The following is a 19,451-nucleotide window of genomic DNA, read 5'->3' as shown; positions in this document are numbered from 1 at the left end:
TGTCCATTGGTCTGCTCATGTGCCCTCACTATCCTCCGTGCCTCCAGCTGTGAAGGTAAAGATTGGAGCTGACCAACCGCCTCTCCAATTCCTTCTTACCACCACATGACCTATGTCAGATCCTCCAATGTCTGGATGTTTGTCTTCATTTGTTCTTCAGTCTGTAAAAATATATAGTAAATAGTTTTGAATTTTACTCAATAGTTTTAGTTAAGTTTTATAGTTAGGTAGTCCTCTGTCTTGGGGAATTACCCTCATGTACCATATTAAGGGTGATGCACTACATTCAGGCCTGTAGGCTTCAAGATCTGTACTTGTTGCCCGTGCTCCTTCCCAGTCAGTGATGACCATCAGTGCTGCCTGTACTGCCAAGGGGAAGCTTGTGTCATGGCACAGTGCAGTATCTGGTGCACTTTTCCCAGTAATACCATGAAGTGCAGGAATTTGTCTTAAGAAGCACTTAATGGAGAAACTATGAGATCACAGTCAGATCCAAGCTGGGGGACCTTCCCCGCAACCCCATTCAGCAGCTTGACTCAGCAAGGATTGCGCTTCCTACCATGAGGTCTGAGTTAGGCAAGGGAATCTACTCCCACAGACCCCATTGGGGTCTTGTCAAGAAGGTAGGGAGCATTCTCATAAACACGAGAGCAAAGCCTCCTCCAGGTTCACGTCTAAGAAGTTGGATACAACCCTGCGTAAGTCGAGCAGATCTTCCCATTCAGCCCATGAGGACAAAGAACATCCTGAGTCTCATGGTCATGACAAGAAAGCCCACACATCTAGTGTTCTGTCAGTACCAGAGCATGCTCTAGTAGCATCAGTTCATCCGGTACCAATTAAGCCTAAACACTGGGAACTGACAGCACCAACAGAGGACAGCCATCAGGAGCTTCAAACACCATAATACCAGCTTTAACTTGCCTGAGTGTGGGACAGACTGTATTTGCTTTATATTGTTGGTTCGGACTGACAGGACCTCTCATGCTCCAGGGACAGCAGAGTCTCATGCACCACCTGATGACATCTTTGCTCTCCCTGATCTCCCAATCTCCATCACCATCAGGTCCTTCCTTCATGAGATGCAGCTTAAGGGAGGAGCGTGGCCCCCATCCCATTGTCCAGCCATGGTTTCCTTCCAGCCGAACCATCAGTACCACTGATGGATCCAGAATTGGCATTTTCTCTCTCAGTAGACTCTGAACCCCTGAGGAACTGAAGTCTCCTCCTCTGAGGCTTACCTTTCTGGACAGGGGACCTGGACTAGTCTGGAGCCAACCTCCACCTCAGCACCTGCCTCACAGCTGTTGGTACACCATGCTGTGGGGACATCCACAGCCACATTTTGACTTGTCTTACTGGCCATATTGGGGCCGTACCACCCTGCAGAGTTGACGTGATCCGCTAGGGAGTCAGTTCACCCTTTTCCTGCAAGAGGACATCCAGAGCTTCTGTCTGACCCCATGGAAGGGGGGAGAATTCTGAGCCGGATACAGCAATTCTTCTGGTACCCACAAAACTGTCATCATCATCTATGGATGAAGCAGTTGCTCCAATATCTTCCCACACACAGACACACATTCCCAGTGACCATAAGCACTTCCAGGAACTGTTATGTAGGATGGTAGTGGCACTGCAGGTCTCCCTTGAGGAAATTCAGTATCCCCAACATAAACTCCTGGACATCCTACAGGCCTTTGGATCCAGCCAAATAGTGCTTCCTATTAATGAAGCCATTCTGGAACCAGTCAGAGCAGTCTGGCACACCCCAGCCACTAGTGCCCCTACCCCTAAGAGAGCAGAAAAATGCTCTCTTTTTTCCAGCCAAAAGGGGCAGAATTTCTCTTCTCATTCTGCACCTAACTCTTTTTCGTTATCCACTTTGCTATGGAGACTTCTAGACAGCAATACCCTAGGTCTACTCTGGTTGACAGAGAGGGTAAACACCTGGATTTATTAGGAAGGAAGGTCTTCACTTCTTTTAACCTTCAGTTCAGAATAGCCCATTACCAAGCACTGTTGCCTCAGTATGATTACCTGAAATATTCCAAATCCATGGACTTCATCAACAAGCTTCCCCAACACGACAGCTCCATTCCAGGCTCTCATTGAGGAAGGCAAGTCGGTTGCCAGGACCACTCTTCAATTAGTGGTAGAAGCAGCAGACACATCTTCAAGATAAACGGCAATAGCCATGGTCATGTGCCTTAAATCATTGCTTCATGCTTCGGGATTTCTCAGACAGATCCAGAACATTGTGGAGAACCTGCCCTTGGATGAAACCCATCTCTTTAACCAAAAGATAGATGGGTTCTTACACATTCTAAAGGACTCCAGGGCCACCTTCCTCTCCCTGGGAAGAGGCCCCAAGAGAAAATTCCACAGGCAGTCATACAAACCTAAACCGTTGGCTCAACCACTTTACCACTAGTGGCCTTATAAGCCAATCTGTAAGGGGTGGTGGGTTTAGAAGTCCTGTTTCCCTGCACCTTCTGCCAGCATCAGCATCATCCCACCGCCATCCAAATGATATTTTTGACAGGAGTTGAAGAGCTGCAAACATATGACAACACCAACTGCTAATTCCCACACATCCTAGCACTCTTTTTCCAGACCTGGAGTGCAATAACAATGGACAAGTGGGTGTTAATCTTCATCCATTCCGATTATGCAATTGAACTTACCTCCTTGCTCTCTCCAAATCCTTCATTCCTGGCTCTTTTCAGGGGCCATTGTAATGAGGAGATTCTCAAACAAGAAATAGGTTTCAGAGTAGCAGCCATGTTAGTCTGTATCCGCAAAAAGAACAGGAGTACTTGTGGCACCTTAGAGACTAACGAATTTATTTGAGCATAAGTTTTCGTGGGCTACAGCCTACTTCATCGGATGCAAGAAATAGTCCTCCTTACAGCACCAAGGAAAGGGTGACACATCTTTTGGGACAGTGGTTCTTCAAATAGCTGTGCCACCTGCATCCTCCTCCTATTTGAGTACTGCTTATCAGTCACCCACAGTGGAATAGACATAGGAACTAGCAGTCAAAGAAGAGGAGAAAGTTACTTACCTTATTGCACGTGAAGATTCTTCGAGGTCTGTGGTCCCTATCTTTGTTGCACTACCCACCCTCCTTCACCTCTGCATTCTTGAATTTGTGGTAGTGAAAGAATTGGAGAGATGGTTAGTCTACTTTACCCTTTATCTCCATCGTTGGAGCCATGAGGAGAGTGAGGATGCATGCATGAGCCAAGTGACACTGCTTTCAGAATTCTCCAATTCCAAGGCGCATGAAGCACATGCGTACCCACAGTGGAATACATATAGAGACCACCCATCTTGAGGAACTTCCAGTTACTGTAAAGTAAGTAACTTTCTCATATCTAGACTATGTTCCTAGTAAAATAAAATTGATAGTGGTGTGAGTACCTAAAGCATGGAGTACATTTACATTTATATAATGCACCCATTCACTGAGAGCGTGAAAGGGTTTATTGTTATCTTGGGTTGGTATTATTTGTTTTTCTTCGCTTTTCTTTCATTGGTTGTGTTGTTGGTGTAATTTTTATGTAAATTGTTTGTGTTAATATGTGATAAAACTTTCTAGGGCATGTGATTTTGAAGGTCAAAATTTAAGTATACCGTATGCCAGCTATGTGTGACATCCTATATGGAAATTGATAAGTTTATCTTAAATTATCCCAATATAGTATTATAGCAGTTTTACAACATTTGCTGTAAATAATAATGCTCATCAACCTGTTATATTCTATAAATGTGCATATATATTTTTTGAGCTCACTAGATGATAGCATTGTGATAAACGACTATCAAGATTTCTCCCTGATCTCAGGAAGACAACAATTTAAAAAAAAAAAAAAAGAGAGAGAGAGTAGATATGAGCCTACAATGTGTTAGGCAGCTCAACCCTTCCCCCCTCCCCTCCCAAAAGCACCAATATGATTTTGGGCTGCATACACAAGCATTATGAAATGGACCAGATTCTGTCTCCTTATATGACAAGCAGAAAGATGTGGGCAAGTTGCAGTTGTTAGGGAAGATTTTTTTATTTAAAAGCTTACCACAATTCTCACACCCTAAGCTACATAATGTCAGTCCTGCCTTGGAAGAATCATGCTAGCTCTTAAAGGGCAGATGAAAAGATTTGGAGTCTGATGTCTTGCTTGCAGCAATCCTTATTCATTTTGAGGTGAATCATCCTAGCTGGCTACCCTTCTTTCACAAACAACGCTAATGTGGGGGGACATTATTCTCAACCAAAATATCTCTAAGGGCTTCTTCCTGGAAAACAGTGGGATCCTTTAAATTAAACTTGCAGGCAAAGCAGTTCCTAGCTCTCTTAGTGATATAATGGGAAGCTTTTATGAAAACCTGAGGTTATTCAGAATTATCAGAAAAGCCGTCTTGCAGTCCTGGCTCCTGCCAGACACTAGAGAAAGGAATACAGATTTTTGGAAAGTTGAAGTCTCTGAAGTATAAGAGGAAAAAATACCACTTTGCAACTGGTAGCTAGAACAAGGGCTGAGGTGATATGACATCACTAGTTGCTATCAGTTGCCTCGGAGCTATCAGCATGGCTTCCAGCCAGCCCTATCGGGAATTAGACCCCCAATTGGTGCCAGACTTTTTTATTTTGGCAGCATATGGCTACCTATAGCTTTGGTAAAAAAAATGTTGTCAATGGACATGGTTCAAAAGGGATTCTCTGTGGAACTGTGTAAGGATCATAGGAACAACTTTGTTCTATTCCCAATCTCTAGCAACCCCATAGAAATGTCAGGACCTGAATGAAACTATCCATCATCTACTTCACATCAGACACATACAGCCTATTCCGCATGCTGTTTTTAGCCACAGATAATCAGGAGCACACATAGCAGAGCTCTGTCTGATACATCTGAATAAATTCCTAAAGGAGGCTTATCTCCATTTCCCATTGTACTGTTCCATAGACAGTTGTTCTGGTGTGCATATGGATGGCAGCTTTTGGTGGGTCTGGGGGTGTCTTCCCAAAGTTGATTCATCTTTACTTGTCCGAAGACAATTTTTCTTATCAGGGTTCTGTACAGAGAGAAAAAGTGGAAACACACTCAGAGTGATAAATTTTCTGAAGTATTTCCTATATTTATATCTGCTAGGCAGCCATTAATACATACATTCACCAACTTCTACATATTTATCATACTGTCTTTAGTCAGTGCCATTTTTTGGCAGAAGTCTTCTCCATGTCTTAGTGCCAAAGGGAAGAAGATAGAGGATATATGTAAAATTTCCTTTCTTCAGATAATAAGATCCACAGATATAGCCCACACTGGAGACAAATGGATCATCCAGAATATAGATGGAAATTGAAATCCAAAAACTTGGATTTGTTTCATTAAGGAGAATTTCCCATTCTCTCTGCTATAGCAGAGATTGTTATGCTTTTTTCCTCAAAGAATATTTAAATCCGTAATTTAGAAAACTAGAATAGAATTATTCTGGCTGTGGAAGTTCTCTCAACTGACAGCAGCTTCTCTGGGTGAGGCATTCCTCTTCTGCCAGTGTCGGACAGATCTGGTTCTGCCTTCAAGCTGCAAGCAGGCTGAAGTATCCATTATAACTGATCTGTGGACCTTACTGCCTGAAGACAGGAAACTTTCAGGTAAGCACAGAATTTTCCTAGTATGGAATGCAGCATAACTGGGATGTGTGGATTGGGCCCACAGTTTGAGGATGTGACAGATTGCTGTTGACCTGTACTAAGTTATGTCACCTAATTTGTTTTTTGACTTCCATTTTGTATCAGATCTTGTGTCCTGTATTGGGAGCCAGCTTGAACTGATATATGCGTAGCTTGTTTTAAATGTATAAAAAGGCCGGAAAAGGAGGAGGTGTTTCTCACCTGGTGGAGAGCTGACATTAGGAAGAGTCATCCAGACTGATTTGCCACTGAATATAGCCTTTATATAGTATATTTGGGTTCTTCTTTTTGCTAATCAGGCAGATACACTATATATAGCTTAACATATATTTATTCAGATTCTTAATTTTTACCTTTTTTATTTTGCAAGAAAATTATGAATAATGCACTTCTTATTTACCAAATGACGATTAATTTTTTTTACTTGTGCTTTGTGTCAAGTTCTATTTGGATGGAATTTCAATTTAAAATGCACAAAAACAGCATTCTAAAATTAATTATTTAAATGAAACTACCTAAAATGTTCTACATGCATAAGAAAAAACTTATCAGAACATTTATCAAAACATATTTTATATTTAAAATTAATTGATTTATTAAGCAAAGGAAGTATGATTTATAGTTAATGAATTGAACTGATTATTTCTGGTCACCATGTCCTTCAAGATTTTAGAATTAGCAGATCTCATCCTCTCAACTAGTCTTTGAACTAAACTAGTTTAATAAACTGAAATGAAGAAAATCCTCTTTCTGGACCTGCAGAAAAGATTACTGCTGTTTGAAAGTTGGTTTAGCATGTCATAAACTCTAGTTTCAGGTGCTTAGGCAGTGACTTCCACCAGTTCAGTGGTCTGACTCTTTAAAAAAAAAAAAGCTTGGCAGCAAACATGTACTTCTTAATATTTTTTATTTAATTTAAATTATTTTAATAGATTATACTAAGTTTAGGCCTTATTAGAGGTTATCATAATTTCAAATGTAATTTTAAGTAGGTTTATTTTTTTAAAATAAACAAGTATTTAATTTAAATTAAAAAATCTGATATACAAAAAAAAATGTCAGCCATTTTTATCCACCCTGCTGCCAAGAGGGGAGAGTGTGCCTGAGTGACCCAGAGCTATTAATAGGGGTGAGTCACTACCCAGACCTAAAGAGCTTTGGAGCACATGGTCATCAGTGGTTGGATCTCCTCACAACAGACTGGTATCCATTCAGAGGATGGGACTGGACTGGGTTGTGACAGAGAACTTCCTTGGTGCAAAGCATATGTAGTAGCTCCTATACTGTAAACCTAACAGAGCAGGGCCATACAGGTCTGTCGCATCTTACGCGCATTTAACATGCGCAATTTCAGCTTTCGGGGGGCGGGAGGGGAACAAACAAACAAACGGCGATTCCACCAGCGTGAGACGCGAATCTGCTGTTACTCTAAAATATTTTTGCGGGGGGACTTGACAGCAACAACATGTCTTCAGGCCTGTGATAAGGTTCTCCCCTATAATACTGTAACCCTGGAGGGTTGGCAAAAAAAAAAACAGTTTAAATAGTGTGTCTGCCCCGGAGTGAGTGTGAGATGGGAGAAGCGAATCTGCTGTTCCCACTACAGTACTGCTGTTCCCACTATAGTACTCAGTCCCCCTGTGCCTTTCACATTGTGTGCATCTCGCTGCGCTAAGTGAGATTCTCCTGTGCCTGTACTGTTTAAAGAGACAGTATGTATTTTTCATACTGTATAACATGGCTCCTAAACGCAAGGCACCTACTTCATCTGGTGCTCAACCAAAGAAACAGCGATGTGTTCCAACGCTGGAGTTAAAACTGGCTATGTTAGACTTATTAAGAGACTGTATGTCCATCGCCAACGTGGCGCGTAAATACTGCCACAACGAATCTAGCATCCTTGCCATCAAGATTCAAGAGACAGAAATTCGTCAAGCCGTGGCATCAAGTGCTCGAGTAACTGCTAAGGTGACGAGCCAAGTGTGTGATAAGACTTTAGTGAAAACTGAAAAGGCATTAAACTTATGGCTGTAAGACATGAACCGTAAACGTGTGCCTATCAATGGCAACATGTTGCTCTTAGCATCTATGCACTGTTCAAACCTCCTGCCGAAGAGGGACAGCCTTCTGATAAGAAGGAATTCAAAGCCAGCCAAGATTGGCTTAACAGTTTTAGGAAACGCTTCAACCTCAAAAACGTGCAGACTACTGGTGAAGCTGCATCTGCCAATGAGGAGGCAGCAAAAGCCTACCCCGAACAATTAAGAAAAATCATAGAGGAAAGTGGCTATCTTCCAGAACAAGTTTTTAATGCTGACGAGACTGGGCTCTTCTGGAAAAAAATGCCCACCCGCACTTACATTTTGAAATCAGAAAGACAAGCCCCTGGCTTCAAAGCAGCTAAAGACCGTGTGACTGTGTTGCTTTGTGGAAATGCAGCTGGGCATTTAATAAAGCCGGGCTTTAAAAATTTATTTACATTTATTTTAAAAAATTATTTAAAAATACCCGTGTCCTGAAAGGCAAGAACAAAAATCTCCTGCCTGTGTTCTGGCAATCAAATAAAAAGGCTTGGGTGACGGCAGCATTATTTCTGGTTCCACAAGTGTTTCATTCTGGAGGTCAAGCAGTATCTTGAAGAGAAAGGACTTGACTTTAAAGTGTTGCTTATCGTAGACAATGCTCCTGGACACCCTGCGGCACTCCAGTTTGCGCATAACGATGTTGAAGTCATCTTTCTCCCCTCCAATACAACCTCCAACCTCTCGACCAAGGTGTCATTAGCTGTTTCAAGGCCATGTACGTGAGGCTTACGTTCTCATGGATCCTTACCTCTATGGATGCTAATCCCAATGTTAATGTGATAGTGTTGGAAGTCGTTCAACGTTGCTGATTGCATCACTTATATTAAACAGGCAATGGATGCAATCAAGCCTGAAACAGTCAATGCATGTTGGCGAAACCTATGTGAAGACTGTGTGAATGATTTTAAGGGTTTCCCGACCATTGACAAAGAAGTGCAACTCATTGTTCAGGTGGCCAGGCAAGTGGGTGGTGATGGCTTCGTCGACATCCTCGAGGAAGAAATTGAGGAATTAATTGAGGGCCATAGAGAAATATTGACTAACGAAGAGTTAGAGGAACTGATAAAATCGTCTACAGAAGACGAAGGTGATGACAAACAGGAAGAGCCAGCAACTTGGAAACTTCATAAATTTTCTGAAGTGTTCCACGCAGCGAAACACTTGAGTGATTTAATTTCTGAATATGATCCTTCTCTGGAACGAAGCCACAAAATCACACGTACTATTACGGATGATTTGAGACTGTACCAAGAAATGTTGGAGGAGCTCAAGAGACCACAGCGATAGTTGCCAATCACCATGTTTTTAAAGAAAAACAACCAGCAGCGGCAGAGCCTACACAATCAACTTCTCGAGCTGAACCAGAGCCAACCACTTCGTCTACAACTCGCTCTCTGTCACCCAAGCCTGGCCCATCTTCTCCTGGATCGACATCAAGCCCTGACGATTCAATACTAGTGTTGTCAGGGGAAGAGGAAGACTAATCATTGGAGTGTGTACAGTACAAGACTAGCAAGAATATCCAGGATGACTGGTGACTGTTCAGGTTTACAGTACTGCACTGCACTGTTTTCATTTTTTTATTCTTTCATTCTTCTGTCTCTCTGTTGTGTAATTAAAAATACTTTAAAATTATATTTTGCATATGTAGTCTTTATTATATACTTACTGTACATTGCTGTATATAATACATAGTACTGTACAGGGTTGTATACACAAAATTGTACTTTATGGGTGATTTAAGAAATTTTCAAGGGTCATTTTGACTATACGTGGTTTTCGTTTTACGCGCTGACCGCGGAACGTAACCCCAGCATAAGATGAGACAGACCTGTATTGTGAAAAGTGCTGTGCACCCAGTGGTTGCCATTGTTCTCAGCAGAGGGATCCAGGATGCCATGCCCTTTTGAAAGTCAGGCCCACAGGGTTGTGTGCTTGTTTCAGTTTTTTGGAGCTGCTTTAAGAAGGGAAGTTTAATTAGCCAGCTTTAGCTATGTGTGTCCTGAATGAACTGTAGTGGGATAACATCCGACATCATAGGCCCTGTAATTTAAACTTTTAAATGTCATTTAGACTATGTGAAGTAAAGGTCTTTTTTTAACTGCAGTTTTAATACCTTCCATTTGTAATCCTTGCAGATAAAGATTATTTCATTAAAATACAGTAATTCTTGTACAGTTTGGTTAAATGGTATACCTGTCAGAGTTCTTACTTGTAAGTATACAAGAAACTCACATACACTGCATCTCCTTTTTAGAGGATTCCAATAAATAGTAATAATTATTAAATAGTTATATCATCGTAACACTTCATAACACATTTATATAGACTTATAGAAACTTGATCCCTGCTGCAAAGAGCTTATAGAATCATAGAATATTAGGGTTGGTAGAGGTCATCTAATCCAATCCCCTTCTCAAAGCAGGACCAACACCAACTAAATCATCATAGCCAGGGATTTGTGAAACCGGGCCTTAAAAACCTCTAAGGATGGAGATTCCACCACTTCCCTAGGTTGTCCATTCCAGTGCTTCACCATCCTCCCAATGAAATAATGTTTCTTAATATCCAACCTGGACCTCCCCCACTGCAACTTGAGACCATGGCTTCTTGTTCTGTCATCTGCCACCACTGAGAACTTATGCTTATCTCTGCATTGACAAAGAAGAGGGTAGAGGAGGGGCAAATAAGTTGAGAAGTCCTGATAGTCTCTTTAATTGAAAATAAGGTAGTGGTGAGCTGGAGCCGGTTCGCACAGGTTCGCGGGAACCGGTTGTTAAATTTAGAAGCCCTTTTAGAACTAGTTGTCCTGCGCAGGACAACCGGTTCTAAAAGGGCTTCTAAATTTAACAACCGGTAAGTTGAAGTGACCCAGGAGCATAGCTGGGGGGAGCCGGGGGAGCAGCCGCTCCCCCTGAGCACGTTATCCAAAAGTGGCGCGGGGGCGGAGGGGCGCAGGGGAACCGCTCCCCGCCCCAACTCACCTCTGCTCCGCCTCTCTGGGCAAAGCTGCCGCTTGCTTCTCAGCCCTCCTAGGCTTCCCGCGCGAACAGCTGATTTGCTGGAAGTGGGGCGGGGGGCTGCGAGCTCGGCCTGACCCAGTGCTCTAGGCGCTGCATGGCGGCAGTGTGGCCCGGCTCCAGCCGAGTGGCGCAGCTGTAGCGCCGCCAGCCACCTTCAGGCAGCGTGGTAAGGGGGCAGGGAGCGGGGGGGGGCAGTTCGGGGTGCTGGTCAGGGGGCGGGAGTATGGATGGTGGTCGGGGAGGAGAAACAGGGTTGAATGGGGGCAAGGGTCCCGGGGGAGCAGGAAGTAGGGGGGGTTGGACGGGGCGGTGGGAGGCAGTCAGGAGCACGGGTTCCAGGAGCGGTCAGGGAGAAGTGGGGGTTGGATGGGGCAGGGGTCCCAGAGGGCCATCAGGAATGATAGGAGGGGTTGGATGGGGCGGTAGGGGACAGGGAAGGGGGGTGGATGGGGCAGAGGTTCCGGGGGGGGGGGGGTCAAGGAACGCGGGGAGTTGGATAGGGCAGGAGTCCCAGGGCGCAGGCCACGACCCCCTTGTGGGGTGAGGAGGGAACCGGTGGTTATGATTTTGGCAGCTCATCACTGAAATTAGGTAGTGGAGGAGACTGGCGAAGACCCAAATGGAACAAGTGGGTTTTGAGGAGGGATTCAAAGAAGAATGAGTATACTTAAAGGTGGGGAGGAGTGTCATTTCAAGAGAAGGGAGCAGCATGAGAAAAGGCACACAAGCAAGAGTGGGAAGGTGTTGGAATCTCAAAAGAAACAGAATCAGTAAATGATATTGTGGCCTTTTTGTGCGGATCAGCAGATTTGTTTGGTCTGTTCTGATATCCAGAAACATCATGCCTGCTGTGTGGTTGATAATGCAAGAATGATTAGATCAACAACAACCTTTCACTGCTCCCATCATGGTCCAATATAGTCCTCAGCACTACATTTGAAGCATTCATATCTGTAGTAAGCGCTCTTAAAAATTTTCCAATTTGGTCTCTAATCATTAGCTACCTTTAACACTGTATTGCTTGACTTTCCATTGTTTAGTTACAAAGGTGACTGAAAAGGTTGTTGTTTTTTATACAACTCTATACCTTTGCATAGCTTCCAGGCTAGCATGAAGCTGGTCAGTGTGCAGTCACCTTAATTCCATTCATCCCAAAACGTTAATGCAGGGACAGAGGTCTACAACACCATAGAAGCAATGGAGCATTCATCTAAAAAAGGAATGATGGGTAATCACCAATGGTAGACTGCAAAAGAGAGTGCATCAGCACCATAAGTGGTACCATGTCAGGAAAAGAGGAGCAGCTCCTAAAGACTACCTACCTGGAACATCATCTGTAATTGTTCTGCAATATTCATATTCTGAATTTCAGCATCTCTGTGAGAGAGCAAGAAAAATTACTCTTTTTTCATCTTATTGCAGTGATTGGTATTTCTTCTACTTAGCTGATCTGCAGTGTCCAGTTGTATATTTAATTTGTGTATCTATATATACATACTTACAGACATATTTACTAATGAGAACAAGTGTCCTGGTTGTGATGTCCTTTACTATTTTCATTCTGGATAGAACTTAGTAACTGAAGGTCCCTGATGCTTCCTCTTCTCCAAATAGAAGATTTTTGGAGCTTGTACAAAACTAAATGAAAAAAGCTCCCAAGAAATCAGTGCGCTACCTAAGGAAGTAAGCCTGAGTGAAGCCACTCTAATAATCTTTGTACCCCACTTTCACAGCCAATTACACAAATGAACCTGACACACTCCTTAATCAAACTTTTTTGCTACTAAGCAGGCAGTTTTCACAGCTCAAATATCAGGGAAAGTTGAATATTTATTTTCACCTTAGGAAATTCTCAGACTGGCCTCCCATAGGTGAAGTATCTGTTGTCCCAGAAACTGGGCATAGAATCAGCAGACTTTAAATGCTAGCCAATTAAATAAGTGCAAATTCAGGCTATTTCCTGTACACTTGATTCATTCTCAGAGAGAGTTGCAAAAGAGTTTTTATAATGAAATTACCTCTTTAGTGTAATCATACTACATTAGGGCTTTCAGTTACTTCACTAAACAATTTGTGCCTATTTTTAAATAAACAGACTGGAATAGCCTCTGCCTGCTTCATGGGTGGGGTGATAATGGTGATGATACATTGTAACAAAAAATACTACATTCACAGGTATTTTTAGAAAACTTGCTGAATCCCTAATGCAAAGATAAAAAGATTCTTCAGTTTCCCATTTATATTCTGCAGTAGTTGAATGCTATGTGAAAATTGCCAGGACAGTGATCAGGACTGTAATAATCTATTAGAGCGAAAGTTGGATTCAGTTCTTATCCATTGACTATTAGATTTTAGAATTTCCATTTAATCAGCCTATGTATCAACGGCATTAGACCAGCTGAAGAGAGACCTGCTTCTGGAGTCTATTTTAGTTTTCAGACTGGAGAAGAAGCTGTCCTTTGATGACAATTATTTCTGAACAGGAAAAGATCTTTAGAAAATTAGTCACAGTTAAAACTCATTAATATATACTCTAGTGTTCCTCCTGTTTTAACTCTGCTGAGAAATGCATCATGGAGAGAAGCAACTCTCTTTAAGTTATGTAGTTCAATTTTCTAGGCTTCCAAGGTCAGCTTAGTTTTGGATCCATAAAAATACCAAGGGATTTAGTCTGTTCACTTCACAAGCTCCACCCAAGGAGCTCTTCCTCCATGTTTTAAAAGTGGTAAAATCAATATCTCCTGAAGAATTCAAAAATGAACACAGTCAAACTGGCTTTTCTGGCAGTTGGCCTGGGTGCTATCTGGCTTCTCTTAATCTCAGAAGTGCAGAGCTACATATTGCTGTTTCAGAAATCTTATTTTCCTATAAGCAATAAAGTTAGATATTTTAAAGTTGACTGCTTTATGAATGTTTATTTTTTATTTTAATTGTCAAATTTGTCTCAAGGAGGCTATATGGTGCATTTAGACTGTTTGATAATTTCCTCTTGCCTCTAACTTTCCATACTATCATCTGAGAATTCTAATATTTACAGATTTGTGTGACTTTATAAAAAGCATTATAAAGAATTTGAAGAGATTCAGTGGGGGATGACTTGTGATAAATTTAAGAGAAAAATAGTTTAAAACCCACCTAAATTGGTCATAAAGAAACAGAATTTTTAAACATTTATTTGTATTGAGTTCTCCATATGCCTTGCCTAGGAAATGTGTGTGGTGATGGGGAATTGTAGATACCGATATTACTATAATAAGTCTGCTAAAAATGAGGTGTAGTGATTCAGTACATTATATACATCCCAATTTCTTAATTCTAAAGCCAAAATTAACTGGACAAATGTTCTCACTATTTTAACTGTACATATTTTCTTTTTGTGTAAATACAGGACAGCACAATTATCTGTGTGCTGGAAGAAATGATTGTATCATTGACAAAATTCGAAGAAAAAATTGTCCAGCCTGTCGCTACCGGAAATGTCTTCAAGCTGGAATGAATCTAGAAGGTAACTTAAAATACTTGAATGGATTGTTTGTCTCTGAACCCCAGTTAATGATCATTTGGTTTTATGACATAAGCAGGCATCTGAGCAGTGCCTTAACATGTTCAAAATAGTTATTCATTATTTTATGGTATACCCCCACATTCTTTTTGGCAAAAAATAAGATTTTTTTGTGTGCTTCTTCTAATCTTTCCTTCCTCTCCTACAACAGCTATGTCTCTTAACATACTCTGTCTTTTAACGATCCACTGTTATGCACCAATGTCCTGTTTTTATTCACAGACACAACACATGTACAAAAATTAGGACATTCCTTTCCCCCACCAACACACACAGATATCCCTTGCCCTCTCCTTCACTGAACCTCAGACAGCGGGAACCTAGCTTTGGGTGAGATGGGGAAAACAGCCTACATATGCCATATCACTTAGGAAGATGATGTGCCATTTGAAAACTCAAATGAAGAAAAGATCAAGGGCAGAGAACTGAAATGAAGTAGATTTGTGCTTCCAAAATTGAAGGAAGAGAAAGTCTGGGTGTAGAGAGAGACAGCCTTCTGTGCAGGCTGTGGAAAATTAATACAAATTTTGGTCCATAAAAACCTTGTCCCAAATTTTCTGGAAAATATACCATTAACAGATACACATGTACTAGTGTGGGTTGCTTTGTGTTAAGTCATAGATGGCGACTGCGAAATCCAAAACCATATCAGCTACAGATGTAGTGGTTAGCTGCTTTAAAACTTTTTTCCCAGCATTCAGTATCAAGCATAAGCACAGCAAACTTTTTCTACTAATAAATTATTATAGCTTTCTATTTATGCTTGATATGTTTCTATTGAATAGTCTGTTCCTCTGCTATTGCAGGCAACCCTGACATATAATGCCATTCAAAAATGTATCAAATCCTATCTTAAAACTGGTTAGGTTGTTTGCACCCATTACTTATTGTAAGGCTGTTCCAGAATCACACTCCTCTGACTTTGTTCTAATTTCCAGCATAAATTTATTTGTATCCAGTTAATATCCATTTGTTCTTGTGCCAACATTATGCTTTTTCTTAAATAGTTCTTCTCTCTCCTTGGTGTTTACCTTCTGCTGCATTTATAGAGAGCAGTCACATTTCCCCTTAGCCTTTGTTTTGGTTTGGCCAGTTAAGCCAAGCTGTATTAGTCTTGTGTCATAAGATAGGTTCTCCTTTCCCTGATCATCCTAGTAGCCCTTCTCTGGTCCTGCTTCAGTTTGAATTAATCTTTCTTGGACATGGATGATGACAGTTGTACATCCAGACAACATACCACACTGCTTATTGGTGCAGATATCCCAAATATATGTGTATAACCAAAATTGTTAGATATATGTAAAATATATTTTGTTGGATGTAAATTTGTAAATAATTTGCGATTTATTTTAAACAAAAAATAAAGCATGAAACGTGAGTGGCAAAAGGTAGCTGTTGGAAACCCTAAATAATGGCTCTGTATTGATCTAACAAACAACGAAAATTAACAAACTATTAAGTGAAGAGTTACCCTTCATTATAAAATGACATGTGGCAAATCAGGAGTCTCGTTAAGTAAGCTTTTGAACTGTTAAGTATTCAATACAGAGACAGGGATCAGTACTCTGTTACATTGCCCTCATATCGCTATTATGTTTTTAATAAAAACCCATTTGACGAAGCAAGCTTACTTAGGAATATCCACACTCCTCAAGTACTTGCAGTCATATAGCCTTTTATCTTCCTGCTTCACAAAATATCTGAGGCATGACAGAACCCTATTCTAACTGCATACCTTATTATGAGAATGCTTAGCTCAGTTTTCACCGAATACATGACTTTGTGTGATAAAGGGCCAAAAAATATGAGAGATGGCAATCCAAAATAAATCCAAGAAGATGATAAATATATCTCCTTCAAGAGTTGAAATTCTTGACTACTTGGCTATTAACCTTTGGTGAATTTGGTTCATTAAGTGTTTACTGACATCTCAGGACCTGATTCTGCAATTGGATGTTTACAGGCAGATTCTTAAACCCATATGAAGTTCTAGTGAAATCACTGGAATTCTGCATGGGCCAGAGCAGACCCAAATAAAAAATAGGGCCAAAAATACAGAAAGCAACTGTGCTAACAAGTTGTATTTTGTTTTTGAATTTCCTGCTTAGGTTCAAATCCTAGATTTGGCTTTTGGTTATTAAAAACCATACTGTACGAAATTAACAAAACTCCTGTTTTTATTGTATGTTAATTGGTTACGTGCTCTTTTTGGCCTTTTCTTTGCCAAAATACAAAATATATTAAACATTTGCATTGCAATTAGTTGAAATATAGGAATGAGAAAATTAATTTATTGGAAAGATAGGGTGCAGGGAGAGATTTCTAACTCAGATTCTGTAGCCTTGGAAAATAGAAAAACATTTCCTGCCACCATGGAAAGTTTCTATTTTAAAACTTTATAGATGCAAATAAAATAATGAATAATAATCCAGCGCAGAAATGTTTTGTGTGCTAACAAACCAAATAAATGGCGTTCCTAGTGAAACACCTTTGACTAAGTGTATGTCTAAACAACAGCTTGGGAAGATGCTTCCAAGTACATGTAGCCAGACCTGTGCTTGAGCTAGCTTGCTAAAAATAGCAGTGTGGGAGTGGCAGCATGAGCAGTGGCTTGGGCTAGCTGCCTGAATATGTACCCAGTGGGTCAGGCAGGACAGTGCTCGGGTGGCTAGCCTGAGCCATCACCTGTGCCACCACAGCCACACTGCCATTTTTAGCACGCTAGCACAGGCAGAGCTAGCGCATCTGCCTATCCACCCTGGGAAGAACCTTTCCAGCTGTTATATTGGCATACCCAAATAGAATGTGAGCAGCTCACTCATCCAAATTCAGATTTTTGGCCTTTTGCTTTAACGCTTTTGGATGGCAAAAGTGACTGGCAGGATTAGTAGTTTGAAAAGGTGTTACAAGATCTGCCATCTCAGTTCGGTTCGTTTCTTCACAAAACAACTGTGCAGGTTTTCAAAAAAGTGTATTTCTTTTTTTACAATATGGGAAGCCCCACATCTCTAAGGTACAAAGCAAGATCAGTTGCCAAAGTTAAACAAATGAACTATCCTGATCAAAGAAATGTGTTGTGTATTTTCTTTCTCTCAAACACAGTTGTGTGGCATTTCGCTCTAGTGGGCACAGGCCAAAGATTCTTGGGGACTTGAAATACATCTTCTTTCAGAGGGAATCACAATTATGGAAACTGGCAAATGTAATACATTTCTCACCCTTCTCCAAGTTAAAAGCTATCATTTAAATGGGGATCAAACTTCTTATCTAGAAGCTGAGATTCCTTTCCAGTTATCTGTATTTGAATTTGGCATGCAGTGTTGTTGTAGCTGTGTCAGTCCCCGGATAGTAGAGAGACAAGGTGAGTGAGGTATTCTCTTTAATTGGACCAAATTCTGTTGGTGAGAGAGACAAATTTTTGATCTACACAGAGCATTTCCTCAGGTCTGGAAAGGTACTCGGAGTGCCACAGTTAAATACAAGATTGACCTAAGAATTTAGTCAGCCCTGTTGCTGGGACCTTGAACCAAGTCTAGTTTAAGTTTTAGTTACTAGCGTGTTTTATATTTATTTCTCTTGTAACTATTTCTGACTTTAATGCTTTATACTTGTACTCAAAATCTGTCCCTTTATAGTTAAATAAACTTTTAGTTTTGATTAAAGAATAAATCTAGTGTTGTATTTAAACTGAATTGTTTGGTAACTCCAATTAAAGTAGCAAACTGTTGTAGCAAACTGTTATATATTGACCCCTTACAGGGGCAATGGACCTCTAATATCTGAACTGTCCAGGAGAGGACTGAAGAGTGCAGAACATACATTTTGGGGGAAATCCAGCACTGGGAGTGTGTTGGGGGTAACCAAGGTTGGTGGAAGCCAGTGTGTGACTGGAGTGTTGCTGGCAGGTTGCATCTATACACAGACACTCTGGATGTGACCTGCATGCTGTTTGGCTGTTTATGAGAGGCCCAAGATCGCAGGGCAGGTGATGACGAACCCCTCACTAATTTGGATTACACCTGGAATGTGATAGTGAATTTTTCACTTGTTCTGGGGCTAATATGGAAAGTGTACAATAAAGGAGTTGTTGGAACTGCTAGTTTAAGCTTCCATTTTAAGATACTTTGGTCAATGAGGCAATGTTAACTTTTCACATTAAAAAATTTAATAGTGCAAAATGCAAGGTCATGCTTTTAGGGACTAACAAGAATTTTTGCTATAAGCTGGGGGCCTATCAGTTGGAAGCAACAGAGAAGGAGAAAGACCCTGGTGTATTGGTTGATCACAGTATGACTATTAGTCACCATGCAGTTGTGAAAAAAGCTAATGCAGTCCTAGGATGCATCAGGCGAGAGGTATTTCCAATAGAGACAGGGAAGTGTTAGTACTATTACACAAGGCACTGGTGAGACCTCATCTGGAATACTGTGTGCAATTCTGGTTTCCCATGTTTAAGAAAGATTAATTCAAACTGGAACGGGTGCAGAGAAGGGCTATTAGGATGATCAGCGAATGGAAAAGCTACCTTATGAGAGGAGACTCAGAGCTTGCTTGTTTAGCCTAACCAAACAAAGGCTGAGGGGAGATATGATTGCTCTCTATAAATACATCAGAGGGATAAATAACTAGGAGGAGGAGGAGTTATTTAAGTTAAGTGCTAGTGTTGACACAAGAAGGAATGAATATAAACTAGCCATCACTTTAGGCTTCAGATTAGACAAAGGTTTCTAACCATTAGAAGAGTGAAGTTCTGGAACAGCCTTCCAAAAAACCTAACTAGCTTCAAGACTGAGTTTGATAAGTTTATGGAGGGGATATTATGGTGAGATTGCCTACAATGGCATACAGCTGATCTGCGACTGCTAGTAGCAAATATCTCCAGTGATGGGACACTATATGGGGAGGGCTCTGAGTTACTACAGAGAATTCTTTCCCAGGGGTCTTGCCCATATGCTCAGGGTTTAACCGATCCCCATATTTGGCATTCGGAAGGTATTTTCTCCCCGATCAGATTGGCAGAGACACTGGGGGGTTTTCACCTTCCTCTGCAGCATGGGAACTGTTCACTTGCAGATTTAAACTAG

The 19,451-nt window shown here is 41.1% G+C and overlaps 1 protein-coding gene across 5 annotated transcripts in view; it reads left to right on the top strand.

The window, feature by feature from the left end:
- Positions 1-19,451, top strand: part of NR3C1 (nuclear receptor subfamily 3 group C member 1) — a 162,876-nt gene that overhangs the window by 107,461 nt on the left and 35,964 nt on the right. For all 5 annotated transcript variants that reach the window (XM_054038357.1, XM_054038356.1, XM_054038358.1 and 2 more), the window contains exon 4: positions 14,194-14,310. In XM_054038357.1, the coding sequence (XP_053894332.1) occupies positions 14,194-14,310 (117 nt within the window). The remainder of the gene's footprint in view (positions 1-14,193; positions 14,311-19,451) is intronic.

This window comes from Malaclemys terrapin, chromosome 8, assembly GCF_027887155.1.
Source record: "Malaclemys terrapin pileata isolate rMalTer1 chromosome 8, rMalTer1.hap1, whole genome shotgun sequence".
NCBI lineage: Eukaryota > Metazoa > Chordata > Testudines > Emydidae > Malaclemys > Malaclemys terrapin.
The sequence above is the reverse complement of the archived record's forward strand: the minus strand, read 5'-3'. Positions and strand labels throughout refer to the sequence as shown.